The following is a 14,923-nucleotide window of genomic DNA, read 5'->3' on the forward strand; positions in this document are numbered from 1 at the left end:
ACGACGCGACGGGGCACACTCGAGAGGTGACGTCATAAAACTAGGGGTGGAAGGGCACCCACCATTTCCCCCACCACCGACAAATTTCCAAGGCACCGTTGAACACATAGCGACTCCTTACTAGCCAATGGTTAACTGTGACACCATGTGCATCTGATCATACGGATTTGTCCCCGGATCAATTCAGAGATGCTTTGTCAATTCGCTATGGCCGCTCACTAAGAAATTTATTAGTACTATGTGATGACTGTGATCTACCTATGAATCTTACCCATGCTTTAAATTTAAAAAAAGGAGGATTGATCAAACATGGGCATGATCAACATCGAGACCACTGTGCTGCGATAGCAAATATGGACTGGAATGGGGTTGATGTCGAGCCTATTATGAGAGAAGCTGATCCCGCAAACAATGTGCCTGCTTTAAAAGCTGACTTTAAAGTTAATGGTATTTGGGAGGCTGAAAGAAGCGTTTTTTGATAATCGCATTGTTAATGCTGACGCTCCCTCTTACGCCAACCAAGAATGGGGAACAATATCTTGAAACCATGCCATTCAGAAACACAATAAATATGACAAAGCACCCGAAGACATCAGAGGAAGCTTCACACCATTAATATGTTCCACGGAGGGAGTCCCCCACAAAGAATATGAAAGCGTTTCAGAGGAGAACAAGCGAGGCCCTTGCTGTAAAATGGAGAAAACCATACTCCCAAATGATTCAATGGTTAAGGGTCCAAAGCCAGCTTTCCATCATCCGAGCAGTTTGCTTAGGCTTCGAGGAATAACACATCAAATTTGAAGCATTCAGTTTAAAGATGGTGCCGCGATGCCCCCATTGCTCTATTGAGCCTTCATTTTATTATTTTATACATATAATTTGTCTTAGCAATATTAATTGATTTGTATTAGGGAATTATCAATAAAAATTGTGGTTTGTCTTTCTCATACGCTCTTTACTGCCTCATTGTGTGCCTGTTCTTTTCTTAATTTTTCATCAGGGACCAGTCGCATTGTCCACAGTGATTCTGGGCAAAGTTCTTTAATTGGCCCTTTGCAATGTCTAGGACCCCATGAGGCTTCAACATCAATTCCATTTGCCTCTTCCACCTACGCCAGGACTGAGACCCATCAAGCTTTGATATTTGTACTTTTACATCCATTTCAGATTATTTTCAGAGTTTACACAAAATTAAACGTACCTGGGCATCATGACCTTTTATTAGGAAAGAAAATATAATAGATTAATTGATTTTAAGCTTTCAATAAAATTTTTCATGATAAAACAAACATACACGTCATGATTTAATTAATTATAAACCATGTGATTGTAAACAGATAGTGAGCAAGTTAGTTTCTTTCAATAGAAATAACTATTTCCAACTATCACAAAAACAACAATGGTTTTGACAACAATGTTAAATCAGGACACAACCTTTATCTTTTGCACAAGCATATGCAGTGAAACGTGAGGGATTAAATAAATATTTATTTAGTTTCAGATTTAGACATCTCCGATCTCCAGCGAAACAATGAGGCTAGAAATCTCAAATTGATAAACAATGTTTGCTAACATATGTAAGTTAAGATATCATAACGAGGCTGTGGGAACAGTCTGATTCTGCAATACCTTCAAATGTTTTAAACAGTAAGCAATATTAGCGAATCTGACTTTGGTGTGAAGGGACGGATTTTATTCCTGGCAGATCTATTATAATTTAAAGGCGCTTGGACAGCTATTTCTAAAAAAAAAATTCTCTATTAAGCTTTTTAATTAAAAAGTGACACTGAAATTGAAATCAGTGCGTATAATGGTTTCTACCTTGCAATAAAGTGTGAAATGATTCTTTTTCATGACTTTAGTGCCAATGCAAGATTTGATAGGTGTTTCCATTAAAATTTACCAACAAAATGTGCTACTCCTTTTTCCTTATAATCAGGCCCTGACTGGGACCATTCGAGGCCCTCAGCTAAATCCAGTAAAGGGAGAGTATTTTATTATTATTTATTTTTTTATTTTTTGTAGCTGATTGGGTGCTTAAAACGAGTTTTTGAAATATTTGGGCTTTTTATAAAGAAGAACAAATTCAGTTAGGTGTTAATACAAATATTATGATTTTTAAACTTGAGTTATCGCACTAACGGACATAAACATATATATATACTAGGAGTACAATGCAGTTGTCTGCTTGCAATATTGAGCGGAGCTAGCATATTAGTCCAATGCCGTACTTTTCTAAAGTCAATGCTACATCTGTTCCTTGTAAATGAGATTAAATAGTTGCAGTACATATCCAATGTCAATGGTATATTTGGTTCACATTAATGGAGTGTCTATTTGCAGTATTCAAAGTCAATTATAAGTCTGGTTCACGTAAATGAATTGTCTAGTTTGAGGAACCAAAGTCTATGTTTCATCTGATTCTCATATATTAAATGTCTACTTACAGTATCCAATGTGCAATGTCAATATGTTACATTTAGTTGCAATCTGCCACACTGGAAAATCATATATATATATATATATATATATATATATATATATGAATTTGAACGGAGGGTGTTTTTGGCCTCTGGGGACCTCAAAACGAAAAATTAAATCGGTTTTGGGTCTAGGTCTTATCATGAGACCTACGATAATAGCTTATTCCCTATATGGGAAATTCGCTAATATTCCCTATATGGTGGTATTCGCTCGAGGACATAACCAATCTAGACCTGCTCATAATCATTGGTAAATTTAGAGGGTACCGGTAGCTAAAGGAGGTTTTTAACAAAAGAGTGTTGGGGTTGCAAATGTGGCTATCCCTTGAATTCATATAAGAGGTTGCTCATGGAACCCAAAGGTTGAAGGTTGAATAAAAATGCAAGTTTGCCTTGAAGTAATTGACGGTAAAAGAACAAATTAAAGTGATACACTAAAAGAGCCGCAAACTGCTGTCATATGTTGCCAAACATCTGAACCCATTACAGCTCATAGGGTTTATACTGTCCTTTATTCATCATAATAAATAGATATTGCAAAACAATTTTATTGATCACTCGACTTTAGATAAGGTAGGCTACTCAAGTTGAAAAAACATTGACTACTAAAAAAGTACTACCATCAGGTCACTGTCTGCCAAAAGCGACCTTTGACCTGACTGACAAATAACAGAGAGGATCTTATCTTATCACTGTTACATAATTGCATTGACTATTTAATTGATTGGTCTAGCAGGAACTTGGAAATTGGTGGTTAGTCATATGGAGCTTTTTTACTCACCTACCCTTTCAATCAAGTTATAAGACTGTTTAAGAATAAGAATAGTATTTGTCAAAAATGTTTCTAAATTTAAAAAAATATTAAAATTGTGCTTGAAGTATTGTGGATGTTTCCTATCACTATTATACAGTAGAACCTTGATAACAAGACTCTCATGGGGATTATTAAATCAGACTTGTTACCAAGGTTGACTTCTTATTGAGGTTTTTCATAACATATGATAAGGGGTAAAATAAAATCAAGGGGATTTGAAAATTACCCTTGTTATCAAGGGTGACTTGTTATCGAGGGTCTTCTTATCAAGGTTCTACTGTATATGAAGTATTTTTGTCATTATGTTTTTTGTTGTTGTGGTTGCTTGACAGTAAAAAGGTTGCTACAATTCTGAGACAAGTCGATCAGTAGCTTTTAATTGTTTGAAACTGAAATTTAGTTATCATTGGTCTTTTAATAAATGGTCCTGTAGGGCTATAGGGCTAAAGAAATAATAATATTAATCACTAATTAGATACACAGAAATTACTCACAGAGATTACAGTATAAGGAAAAAACCAACTATTTCCAAAATGTAATAATTTTATTTACATGTTTACATGTTTGTTACATGTGTGTATTACATAATTAAATTACTATCAGATTAAAGTGTAGTTCAATTATCGCAAACAGGTACTTGTATATTTAACTAACGTTAACATACAAAAATATTCTTATTCATAACCAGTCATTTAAATAAAAATAAACTATTTAAAATCATTTAAATTGTATGAAAACCAATTTTAAAAACCAAAAAAGTATTGGTAACACTAACAGCAAATAAACACTAATATTCTACAATTTTAAAAACCATTTTAATTTGTTAATCTGGTGTTATTTCATATAGTTTAGTATATCTTTTATGAAAAGAACTAGAACATAACAAAATTAAATTTGAAATTAAAATAGATCCATAAAGTTATGGAAAGAATTTTAACTGCTGTATTTGGCAGAGATAAACCCTAGACTATTAACAGAGATCATAAATTTGTTTTAACTAGTAATATTTACTTGAACACTTTACGTTCTATCATATGCGATTATTATTCTTTCCGGGTTCAAGTTTTTCTTCACAACAGCGTTGACCAGCTCCCGCAGTTTCTCCTTCAACTTGATCCTTCTCTCCATCGACAGTTCGCCCAGGTTGACGGAGTACATGTTGTCACTAGGTATCGATAGTTTTGTAGGGCTGGCAGGCTTAGAAGATTTGGGTGGTTCTGCCTTATTCAAGGGCGGTGGAGAAGGTATCACTGCCGGTTTTGGGAGAAGGAGTAAAAATTGTTGCTTCCTCATTTCGCCTCCGGCAGGACTTGGGTCGAGAGGGCAAGGAGTAGTGACTACAGACGTCGTTGTCATCAAAGTAGTCCCTGCGGAGGACGATGTGAGGTTGGGTGATGTTAGAAGAGCCGAGGGGGTGACTAGAGAATGGGACGTGACCAACGGGGCAACAATAGTCGATGGTGTCGTTGCCACCGATGATGACACATGAGGACTCTGCGAAGCAAATGAGAGGATGGGAATGGAAGCTGTAAGAACTCCCTCGGGTGCTGAGGTTGTTGCTGGTGAGTTTTGAGTTTTCAAGGGAATGACAGGAAATGAAGGGCTGATCAAACATTGAGGTACTATGGGCCTTAGAGGTGGTGGTGGCTTTTTGAACCCATTGATGGGTGATTCTTTTGATTTTGTCAAAGTCCCTTCCTTCTTTTTCTTCTGGTATTCTGACATTTCTGAAAAAGAAATAGCTATATTTAATTGCTATACATAACCGTATAAGTTTAACAAATCAACATCAAGTTGTATTATGGTTTGATACAAATCGTATTCATACTATTTACAGATTCTTAAAGGCAATAGAGATGATTCAAGTTTTATCTGGTGGTTTTGGCGATACCGTGACCGTTCCTGCGATCGCCGTAATATTTGTTCCCATATCTTGCTGAGACAGCGAAACCATGATCGTTTCCAACTATCAATCAAATAAAATTTTTACACTTGAACTTCAAGACCCCTGACATAAAGAACCAGCCAAACTTTTCAACCAAACAAACAGATAACTAATGAGAACGCTCAAGTCACAAAGGCTTACATCTAAACGTATGTAAGCTCAGCTGTGAGAAAAACATTTTGATATTGGCTTCCTGAAAGGGGCCGGATAAACAGAGGACCGGCAAAACCAAGGCTGGATATCAGGGGTTCTACTGTAGTGTATTTCTTAAATAGCAAGAGTTTACGAACATGTTTATGTAATAAAAGTTATTATTGACAACAAACAATAATGAGTAACGCTTTATTTTAAAACATCTGTTTTTTTTTAACCGTTTATATATTTTTTACACTAACCTCCAAACGGGTGCAGTTTCTGGATATGAATCTCCAAATTCTTTTTACGGCTGAGTCTTCTATCACAGATTGGGCACTGGTACTTTGTTGTCAGTTCATTGCCGGTTCTCCTTCTTATAACTTTGCTGTTCATTAATTTTTGGAATGATTTTGAGATGACCAAATACTTGCTATCAGCATTTTTTTTGGTAGAGTCTTCCAGGCAGGATACTTCACCATCCTGGATGGGACTGGAGCATCTTTCATCTGCTAGAGGATTCATATCCACCACTGATGAATTTGGAGCCGTGGAAATCTAAAAACATTGTTTTGTGGTAGAATCCAGCTTAGAGCGCAGTTAAAATGAGTACCGTAGGTTAAAATTGAGTTTGTAAAATAATTAATCTAGAAGATAAAGGCAAATATCAAGCCTTTTGCCCAGGAAAAATATAAATGGGATTTAATCAATATGATCTAGCAGTTAAATAAAATGAAATGAAATGAAATGAAAATTCTTCTTTATTGAGGCGAACTTAGGACCTCATGGTCCTTTCTTACAGTTAACCTCTAAATAATAATAGTAATAACAATAATACATGATATGAACAAAAGTAAAATACACATTTCGTAACATAATTAATAATAAACAACATAACATACATTTCTTTTCCTAGCATACAGTCACACACACATAAACTCTTTGCAGCCGCTTAGCCTAACGCACGCGATCCCGCCACGCCACTACCATCCGGTTGAGATAATATTCTTTCAGTGTTGCCTTCAGTCGGGATCGGTTTTCTATGGATTTAATGGCATCGGGTATAGAGTTCCATAGACAGCATGCTGTGACTACAAATGATTTATTATAAATAGTTGTTCTGTGACGAGGAATGCGCAACGTAGACGAGCCAGAGCGAGTATCCCTTGCACCTCTTTCATTCAAAAATTCAAAATTCTTTGCAATGAAATTTGGAATTCCAAGATTGATAGCCGAATGAGTGATTGAAAGTATTCGGAGTTTTCTGAGGTCATCTAATTTCAAAATTGATTCATTCATGTAATAAGGTGTGACGTGGTCGTCCTGCCTAAGGTCAAACAGAAATCTAATACAATAATTTTGTGTCCGTTGTAGTTTTGTTGCCAAAGCCACAGTCATATCATTAACCACAGTGTTGCAGTAATTGAAGTGTGGAAACACAAGTGATTTGACCAGTAAGTGTTTAATGAGAAAAGGAAGGAGTCGTTGCATCTTCTTCATTGTGTGAATGGCGGCAAATACTCTTTTACAAGTATCTACCACCGCGTCAGTCCAGTCTAATGTGCGGTTCATCAGCAATCCAAGACTTTTGATTTTGTTTTGATATTGCAAAGTAATTCCATTTAGTGAGTTTTGGTAAATTGTCTTCTTCAAGTTTGTTTAGTAACCGTGAGTGACCTATAATGATTGGTTTTGTTTTGTAAGGATTGAGTCTAAGTCCATTCTGTGCTGCCCATTGAACAATGTTGTCAATGTCGTGAGGGATACTTGTCGTTAAGGGATACTTGTTATAGAGGTTGGTCCTATACAGTAGTAACAAAGCTACACAAGGTATCTAACTCCAGTCTAAAATATATATTTAATTTATACTTGAGCTAAAATATGCATAGTTCATCTTAAAAATTGTTAATAATGTGTTGATAGTACACTTACAAGAGCTGTCCATAAATTAATATGTACTTAATTCAAGTGCTACTCCTAGACATTCATGATTTCGCTGCGGTATTGGAAGACGAAGATAATGTCCTTGCAAAAGTGGAAGTTGTTCAGAATTTTGCCACAAGTGTAATAGACAGTAATGTCCTTGCGATGGCGCAAGATGTTCATTATCTCACCGTAGTCATATAATACGTTCGCAGAAGATCTCCCACAATTTTATTTATCTTAATTAATTTAATTTTTCGGAAGACACCCACGATTTTACCTTCACCGACACCACCCAACTATGAATTTGTTGTGACCAAAGGACGACTTAGTTAATTTTCTATTCAGTTTCGTGTTGACGATATCGCCCCAATCACGAGATAATGTGATAATGTTGATAATGTGGTCCCCGAGTTCACATGAGATGTTAACGATTTTGTCTTAAAGGCAGGAGACGTAGAATACATCCCCGCAACTGCGAAAGGTTTTGCTATTTCAACGTGTATCTAGGAAGATAACCACTATTTCTTTGAGACGAAGATGATGGCCCTTGAATCACAGATGACGCTCACGATTTCGTAGTTTTGAGGACAATATCAGTCCTTTTTGCCGCTATTGCAGAAATTGTTTGAACCATTTATAGTACTAAGCATAATATATAATAGAAAGATAATATAATAATACTGTCTTTTATACAAATTTATTATCTCCTAAATTTAAAAAATATTAAACGGAGTGACAGTAAAAAACCTTATTTGTGTTACTTCTTGGAGTGCTCCAGTGCTCGTGCTCATTATGAATCTCCAACTCATAAAAACATAAACTGTTAAAAGCTTAAAGGAAAATTTAATTTAGCAGCATTAAATTTTTCTTAAATAAAAAATAAATTACATTTAAAATAGTTGAAGTAGCCTACATTAAGCTCATTTATTCAGTCATACAAAATACATTTTTTAATAAATACGTGAAATAATAAGTACGATAGTACCCTGATGATTTTAAACAGGGTGCTTTGGTATTTATTAAATTCACATATATATTTATATATACATATACATAGCCTAGAGGGACCCCTCATCTAGACCTCCCCAGGCCCCCCAACTATGACAGTACGCCACTGCAAGAGGTTTCAATAAAGGTTGATAAGTAGCAAAAGTTTTGATTTCCCCTGGACAATTAGCTTTCGCACACATGGTGGGAACCAGCTAGAATAGTAGTGGATGAACTCTATACCAGTGTTGATCTCAGATTTGAGCTTGCTTGTCCAACCTTAATTTATGGACAGCCTACATACAACTGTTAAAAACTCTGTGTTTGGTAATTACATTTAGATATTAATACTTACATCATCTTCTTCAATATCTTCATAGATTACGTTATTGGAATCCTGAAAACAATTTACACTATGAGTCTTAAATAAATTTATTTAAAGGCTAGTTATTTTAACTTGTGTTTTTAACAAATGACTTGCATTGTAGTATAAAAATGGCTATGTGTTTAATAGTCCCAGCAATATAGTTTTAATGAATTAGTGGCAATGCTCGTCACAGTGTTTCAAAAATCAAATACTTAAAACCTCACTAACTCGAAACCCGGTAACTTGACAGTCAACAGCTGACAGGGCGCACGCAAAAGCATTTTCTTTTCAGAACATCATTAGTTTTAATTGTTGAATATTCAAAATTTTGTTGAAGGTTGTTTACTTAATTTGTAAAAATGCTCATGTGGGTGTTAAATTTATATGTAAAAATTAGTCTGTATTTATTCATTTATTAAAACCCTTTTTAGGCTTACCTCGGTCAGTAGGCCTGGTCCCGTGTCGTGTGTATATACTGTATGTGTAAATTATTTTAATGTTTTTGACGTAAAAGCTCCGACAATGATGCATTTGCAACGAACATGTCAGCTTTGAACATTATTTGAAGTTAGACGTAATTTTGGACTACTGATGGAGGTATAGTAAGTCTATAGTCATTTATACGTAGTCCAGGGGCTATCAGAATGAATAATATATATTAAAACCCAGTAAAAATGTTAATGTTCTAGATAACTTGACAATCTCTGGGTCCACAAATTGTGGAGTGTGTGTGGTTTCACTGGAGACAGATATATTAATGGCTAAGTAAAGTATATGTTCAGTAAGTAAAGAAAGCCAATCAAACGAACCTCATTATCATTGAATGTAGAATCACAGTAAATGGTTTGAAACTGGAGACAGATATACTAATGGCTAAGTAAAGTATATGTTCAGTAAGTAAAGAAAGCCAATCAAACGAACCTCATTATCATTGAATGTAGAATCACAGTAAATGGTTTGAAACTGGAGACAGATATACTAATGGCTAAGTAAAGTATATGTTCAGTAAGTAAAGAAAGCCAATCAAACGAACCTCATTATCATTGAATGTAGAATCACAGTAGATGGTTTCAAACTGGAGACAGATATACTAATGGCTAAGTAAAGTATATGTTCAGTAAGTAAAGAAAGCCAATCAAACGAACCTCATTATCATTGAATGTAGAATCACAGTAAATGGTTTGAAACTGGAGACAGATATACTAATGGCTAAGTAAAGTATATGTTCAGTAAGTAAAGAAAGCCAATCAAACGAACCTCATTATCATTGAATGTAGAATCACAGTAGATGGTTTCAAACTGGAGACAGATATACTAATGGCTAAGTAAAGTATATGTTCAGTAAGTAAAGAAAGCCAATCAAACGAACCTCATTATCATTGAATGTAGAATCACAGTAGATGGTTTCAAACTGGAGACAGATATACTAATGGCTAAGTAAAGTATATGTTCAGTAAGTAAAGAAAGCCAATCAAACGAACCTCATTATCATTGAATGTAGAATCACAGTAGATGGTTTCAAACTGGAGACAGATATACTAATGGCTAAGTAAAGTATATGTTCAGTAAGTAAAGAAAGCCAATCAAACGAACCTCATTATCATTGAATGTAGAATCACAGTAAATGGTTTGAAACTGGAGACAGATATACTAATGGCTAAGTAAAGTATATGTTCAGTAAGTAAAGAAAGCCAATCAAACGAACCTCATTATCATTGAATGTAGAATCACAGTAGATGGTTTCAAACTGGAGACAGATATACTAATGGCTAAGTAAAGTATATGTTCAGTAAGTAAAGAAAGCCAATCAAACGAACCTCATTATCATTGAATGTTGAATCACAGTAAATGGTTTCAAACTGGAGACAGATATATTAATGGCTAAGTAAAGTATATGTTCAGTAAGTAAAGAAAGCCAATCAAACGAACCTCATTATCATTGAATGTAGAATCACAGTAGATGGTTTCAAACTGGAGACAGATATACTAATGGCTAAGTAAAGTATATGTTCAGTAAGTAAAGAAAGCCAATCAAACGAACCTCATTATCATTGAATGTAGAATCACAGTAGATGGTTTCAAACTGGAGACAGATATATTAATGGCTAAGTAAAGTATATGTTCAGTAAGTAAAGAAAGCCAATCAAACGAACCTCATTATCATTGAATGTTGAATCACAGTAGATGGTTTGAAACTGGAGACAGATATACTAATGGCTAAGTAAAGTATATGTTCAGTAAGTAAAGAAAGCCAATCAAACGAACCTCATTATCATTGAATGTAGAATCACAGTAGATGGTTTCAAACTGGAGACAGATATACTAATGGCTAAGTAAAGTATATGTTCAGTAAGTAAAGAAAGCCAATCAAACGAACCTCATTATCATTGAATGTAGAATCACAGTAGATGGTTTCAAACTGGAGACAGATATACTAATGGCTAAGTAAAGTATATGTTCAGTAAGTAAAGAAAGCCAATCAAACGAACCTCATTATCATTGAATGTAGAATCACAGTAGATGGTTTCAAACTGGAGACAGATATACTAATGGCTAAGTAAAGTATATGTTCAGTAAGTAAAGAAAGCCAATCAAACGAACCTCATTATCATTGAATGTTGAATCACAGTAGATGGTTTGAAACTGGAGACAGATATACTAATGGCTAAGTAAAGTATATGTTCAGTAAGTAAAGAAAGCCAATCAAACGAACCTCATTATCATTGAATGTAGAATCACAGTAGATGGTTTCAAACTGGAGACAGATATACTAATGGCTAAGTAAAGTATATGTTCAGTAAGTAAAGAAAGCCAATCAAACGAACCTCATTATCATTGAATGTAGAATCACAGTAGATGGTTTCAAACTGGAGACAGATATACTAATGGCTAAGTAAAGTATATGTTCAGTAAGTAAAGAAAGCCAATCAAACGAACCTCATTATCATTGAATGTAGAATCACAGTAGATGGTTTCAAACTGGAGACAGATATACTAATGGCTAAGTAAAGTATATGTTCAGTAAGTAAAGAAAGCCAATCAAACGAACCTCATTATCATTGAATGTTGAATCACAGTAGATGGTTTGAAACTGGAGACAGATATACTAATGGCTAAGTAAAGTATATGTTCAGTAAGTAAAGAAAGCCAATCAAACGAACCTCATTATCATTGAATGTAGAATCACAGTAGATGGTTTCAAACTGGAGACAGATATACTAATGGCTAAGTAAAGTATATGTTCAGTAAGTAAAGAAAGCCAATCAAACGAACCTCATTATCATTGAATGTAGAATCACAGTAGATGGTTTCAAACTGCTCCCCGTTTGAAGTATCTCTTGGTACCATATCCTCTTCACATCCTTCAACCATATCCTACAAATTAAATAAATTTGCAGTTACAATAATCAAAAACTGTATTGTTATTGCATAGTTTATTAATTATTTTTTAGCTCATTTTCTGCGGTTTGGTAACAGCAAGATGCATATAAAATGAGAGTACCAAATAACCATATGTGTGCAGGTTAATATTTTAATCCAACAACCAAAGTACTGAAATAGCTGTTCTGATTATGATTATGGATGTGACTGGGACGGTGGCATCGTCCTGTAATCCAGCTACTAGGAGGTCACAAATTGTGGATATTTATAGATTCACTGTGGATGCGATACTCCCTGGTGTGGATTAATGTCCACACTAGTGGGCACTATGACTATCCGCAGTACTATCCTGATAATTAGACCAATTTGTTAATACCAAGGCAAGAATGTGGTTCGGATTCCACTATAAACTGTATGTCCCTTAATAACAATCAACTGTCAGCTGAGAACTACTCAAATCATGTGGAAACTCTACCTACACCATGGCGAATTGGCAGAGGAAGCAGTTTGGCCAACTTAAATCTTATAAAACTTAAAATTCCCTCAGGGTGGCAACTACTGTAGCAGTGCCAATAATTGTCAGGTTTCCTCTTTAAAGTGTAAAGTTGTTGTTTTTCCAATTCCATGATGGACTCTTTCCTCATTTGGTAAACTTTATACCAAAACAAAAATCATTAAAAACCTAAGCCCGTTGTTCTTTATATTAAAAAATTTACCAGATATACGAGTCTTAATAGATCATAGATTGGTTTTGATAGCATGCAAACCTAAGTACCAACATTCAAATATTTATTTGAAACTTACAATTTCTGGCTCTAAAGCTTCACGTTTAACAAATATCGATGCACTCTCATCTGGTTCTGAACAATCCATAGACTCCTGTAAAACCACACACCATTAGTGTTGCCTCTCCATCACATGTTAATTAAATAATACCCCCGTTGCAGCAAACCCAAGTAACAAAAACTGTTGACAAATTGTTGGCCCTACGTTTCCGCCCATGGTTGGCCAACAGTATGTTTTGGCAATAAGTTTTACGGTTGGCCAACCAACCTATTTTTAACATAGGACCAACTATATAAATATATTTCAATATTCAAAATTTGAATTTATTTAAAACCCTCTTGAAACTGAGATTCAGGAGAGTGTTTACATGGCTCCTGTTGAAAGAAAATATGATGAATTTTATTGTACATTTAAGCATTTTTTTTACATTCCGTTTCCCAAAATTACTGTAACTGAAAGAAACGCAAACAAAATTGGATCTCAGAAGACCTGAAAAATGAAAAAAAGAACTACTACGATTGGCCTTGACGAACAAATTTACTACGAACAAAAATCCTGCCTTGAAATACGAGTTGAAACAAAACAAACTGAAATACAGGGCAAAATTAGTCAGAGCTAAAAAAAATTTTGCGTTCACGGCCCAGTACCTCCCGTGACCCGTCGGTGATGACAGGGAAATCAGTTTTTCCGCAATCGCGGCAAAATCCTAGATATGTATCTCTCTCTGAAAAGAAACGTCATTATCGTATCCCGCAATTACGGCAAAATATTGAACATCACCTGCGGCCTCGGAGACATCGTCATTGTCACCCGTGGGGGAATGTTCTCGTCGATATCCGCGATTGCGGCAAAAGCGTATGCCTAACATTTCAATTTTGTGAGCGTGATCCTCGCGGACATAAAACCTTTTAATTTTAATTGGGCATTATTGTATTTAGTACTGAAAAAATCGGCTCGAGCTTGATTTTCTGACTTTGTGCTTGATCTCTCAAGCTTGTAGGCCAGGGCTCTGCTCGGCTGAAAAGTGATATGATATTATACCGTTAATATTATAAAAATCAACCCGTTTTCAAAGCAAACCGATTTTGAAACGATCTGATTAGGCCTGAGACTTATAGGAAAGTAACTTTTTTTACCTGAGTCGAAGTAAACAAATATAAAGGTCAGCCTCCTAATATTAAGAAAAGAAATGAAATGCAAATCCTTCTTTAGCATCAATGAAAGAATGAAATTATTTATTAGCTAGTTCCCTAGCCACCTAGGTTAATTTGCCGATTTGGTCATACAAAAATTTTAAAGTTCATTTAGTTGAATCAGCATAGAGGGCCCTCTCTGGTGTGAGCTGCCGGGGGCTAGGAGGATTTATTTAATGGTTCATTTAATGGTTTATCCTCCTAGGCTGGATGCCACATTGGTTATAAATACGGCCTTATTATAGCACCTTCACACAGTCCACGAGGACCGTTGATGCAACCTCCATGACTGTTGACAATTCTTTTTAGGTTGGTAGAGAATTTATATCGATCGGTCAAGTAATAGTGTCAGTTGTTGTAAACGTTAAACTACTTGTCCTCGTGCTCTGCTTGCTGGGTTGAACAAATTTTCGTCATAAAAAAATTCTCATATAAATATTATTATGCTAGGGGACCCGTGTCGCTGAGCCTGTCGCACAATCACGGGCCCGTGTGCCGGTAAAATTTACCGAAAATCCTGGTCAAGGCTCACGGGCCCGCGGGCCAGCTATCGCCGTCACTGGATTCTGGTTCTGATTTACTTCCTCCTTTTGGTGTCTAAAATTCATATATACAGTATTTCTAGTAGTCATAGGGGTAATTTCTAGTTAGGTACAGTTAGAATAAGTTACCTTCTAAATTTTTTATGATACAATCTGGGGAGAAAATCCTTGCTTACCTCATTATTATCATAATTGCTCCCACCATGGGCGCTGTCTTCATCATTGGTGCTGTGTCTCCTAAACATAGAAAAAGAAACTTGTTATAAAATGTTAACATCAAAACAAAGTAATCTAGCCAAAGCATATCTAAAAATAGAGATAATTTTTGGATTTTTAGTACATTCATCTTAATACATAGAATTATCTA

At 35.3% G+C, this 14,923-nt stretch overlaps 1 protein-coding gene across 1 annotated transcript in view; it reads right to left on the reverse strand.

Annotated features, from left to right (window-relative positions):
* Positions 1-3,895: 3,895 nt before the first annotated feature.
* Positions 3,896-14,923, reverse strand: part of LOC128988411 (uncharacterized) — a 36,894-nt gene continuing 25,866 nt past the window's right edge. Inside the window, exons 6-11 of the mRNA XM_054409675.1 lie at positions 14,733-14,793; positions 12,840-12,914; positions 11,928-12,029; positions 8,643-8,684; positions 5,638-5,932; positions 3,896-5,024 (exon numbers count right to left, since the gene is read on the reverse strand). Coding sequence (XP_054265650.1) covers positions 4,318-5,024; positions 5,638-5,932; positions 8,643-8,684; positions 11,928-12,029; positions 12,840-12,914; positions 14,733-14,793 — 1,282 coding nt within the window. The 3' untranslated portion in view covers positions 3,896-4,317. The remainder of the gene's footprint in view (positions 5,025-5,637; positions 5,933-8,642; positions 8,685-11,927; positions 12,030-12,839; positions 12,915-14,732; positions 14,794-14,923) is intronic.

This window comes from Macrosteles quadrilineatus, unplaced genomic scaffold (genome assembly GCF_028750875.1).
Source record: "Macrosteles quadrilineatus isolate MER2022 unplaced genomic scaffold, UCM_ALF_1.0 Scaffold_3__2_contigs__length_128488019, whole genome shotgun sequence".
NCBI classification, from domain to species: Eukaryota; Metazoa; Arthropoda; class Insecta; order Hemiptera; family Cicadellidae; genus Macrosteles; species Macrosteles quadrilineatus.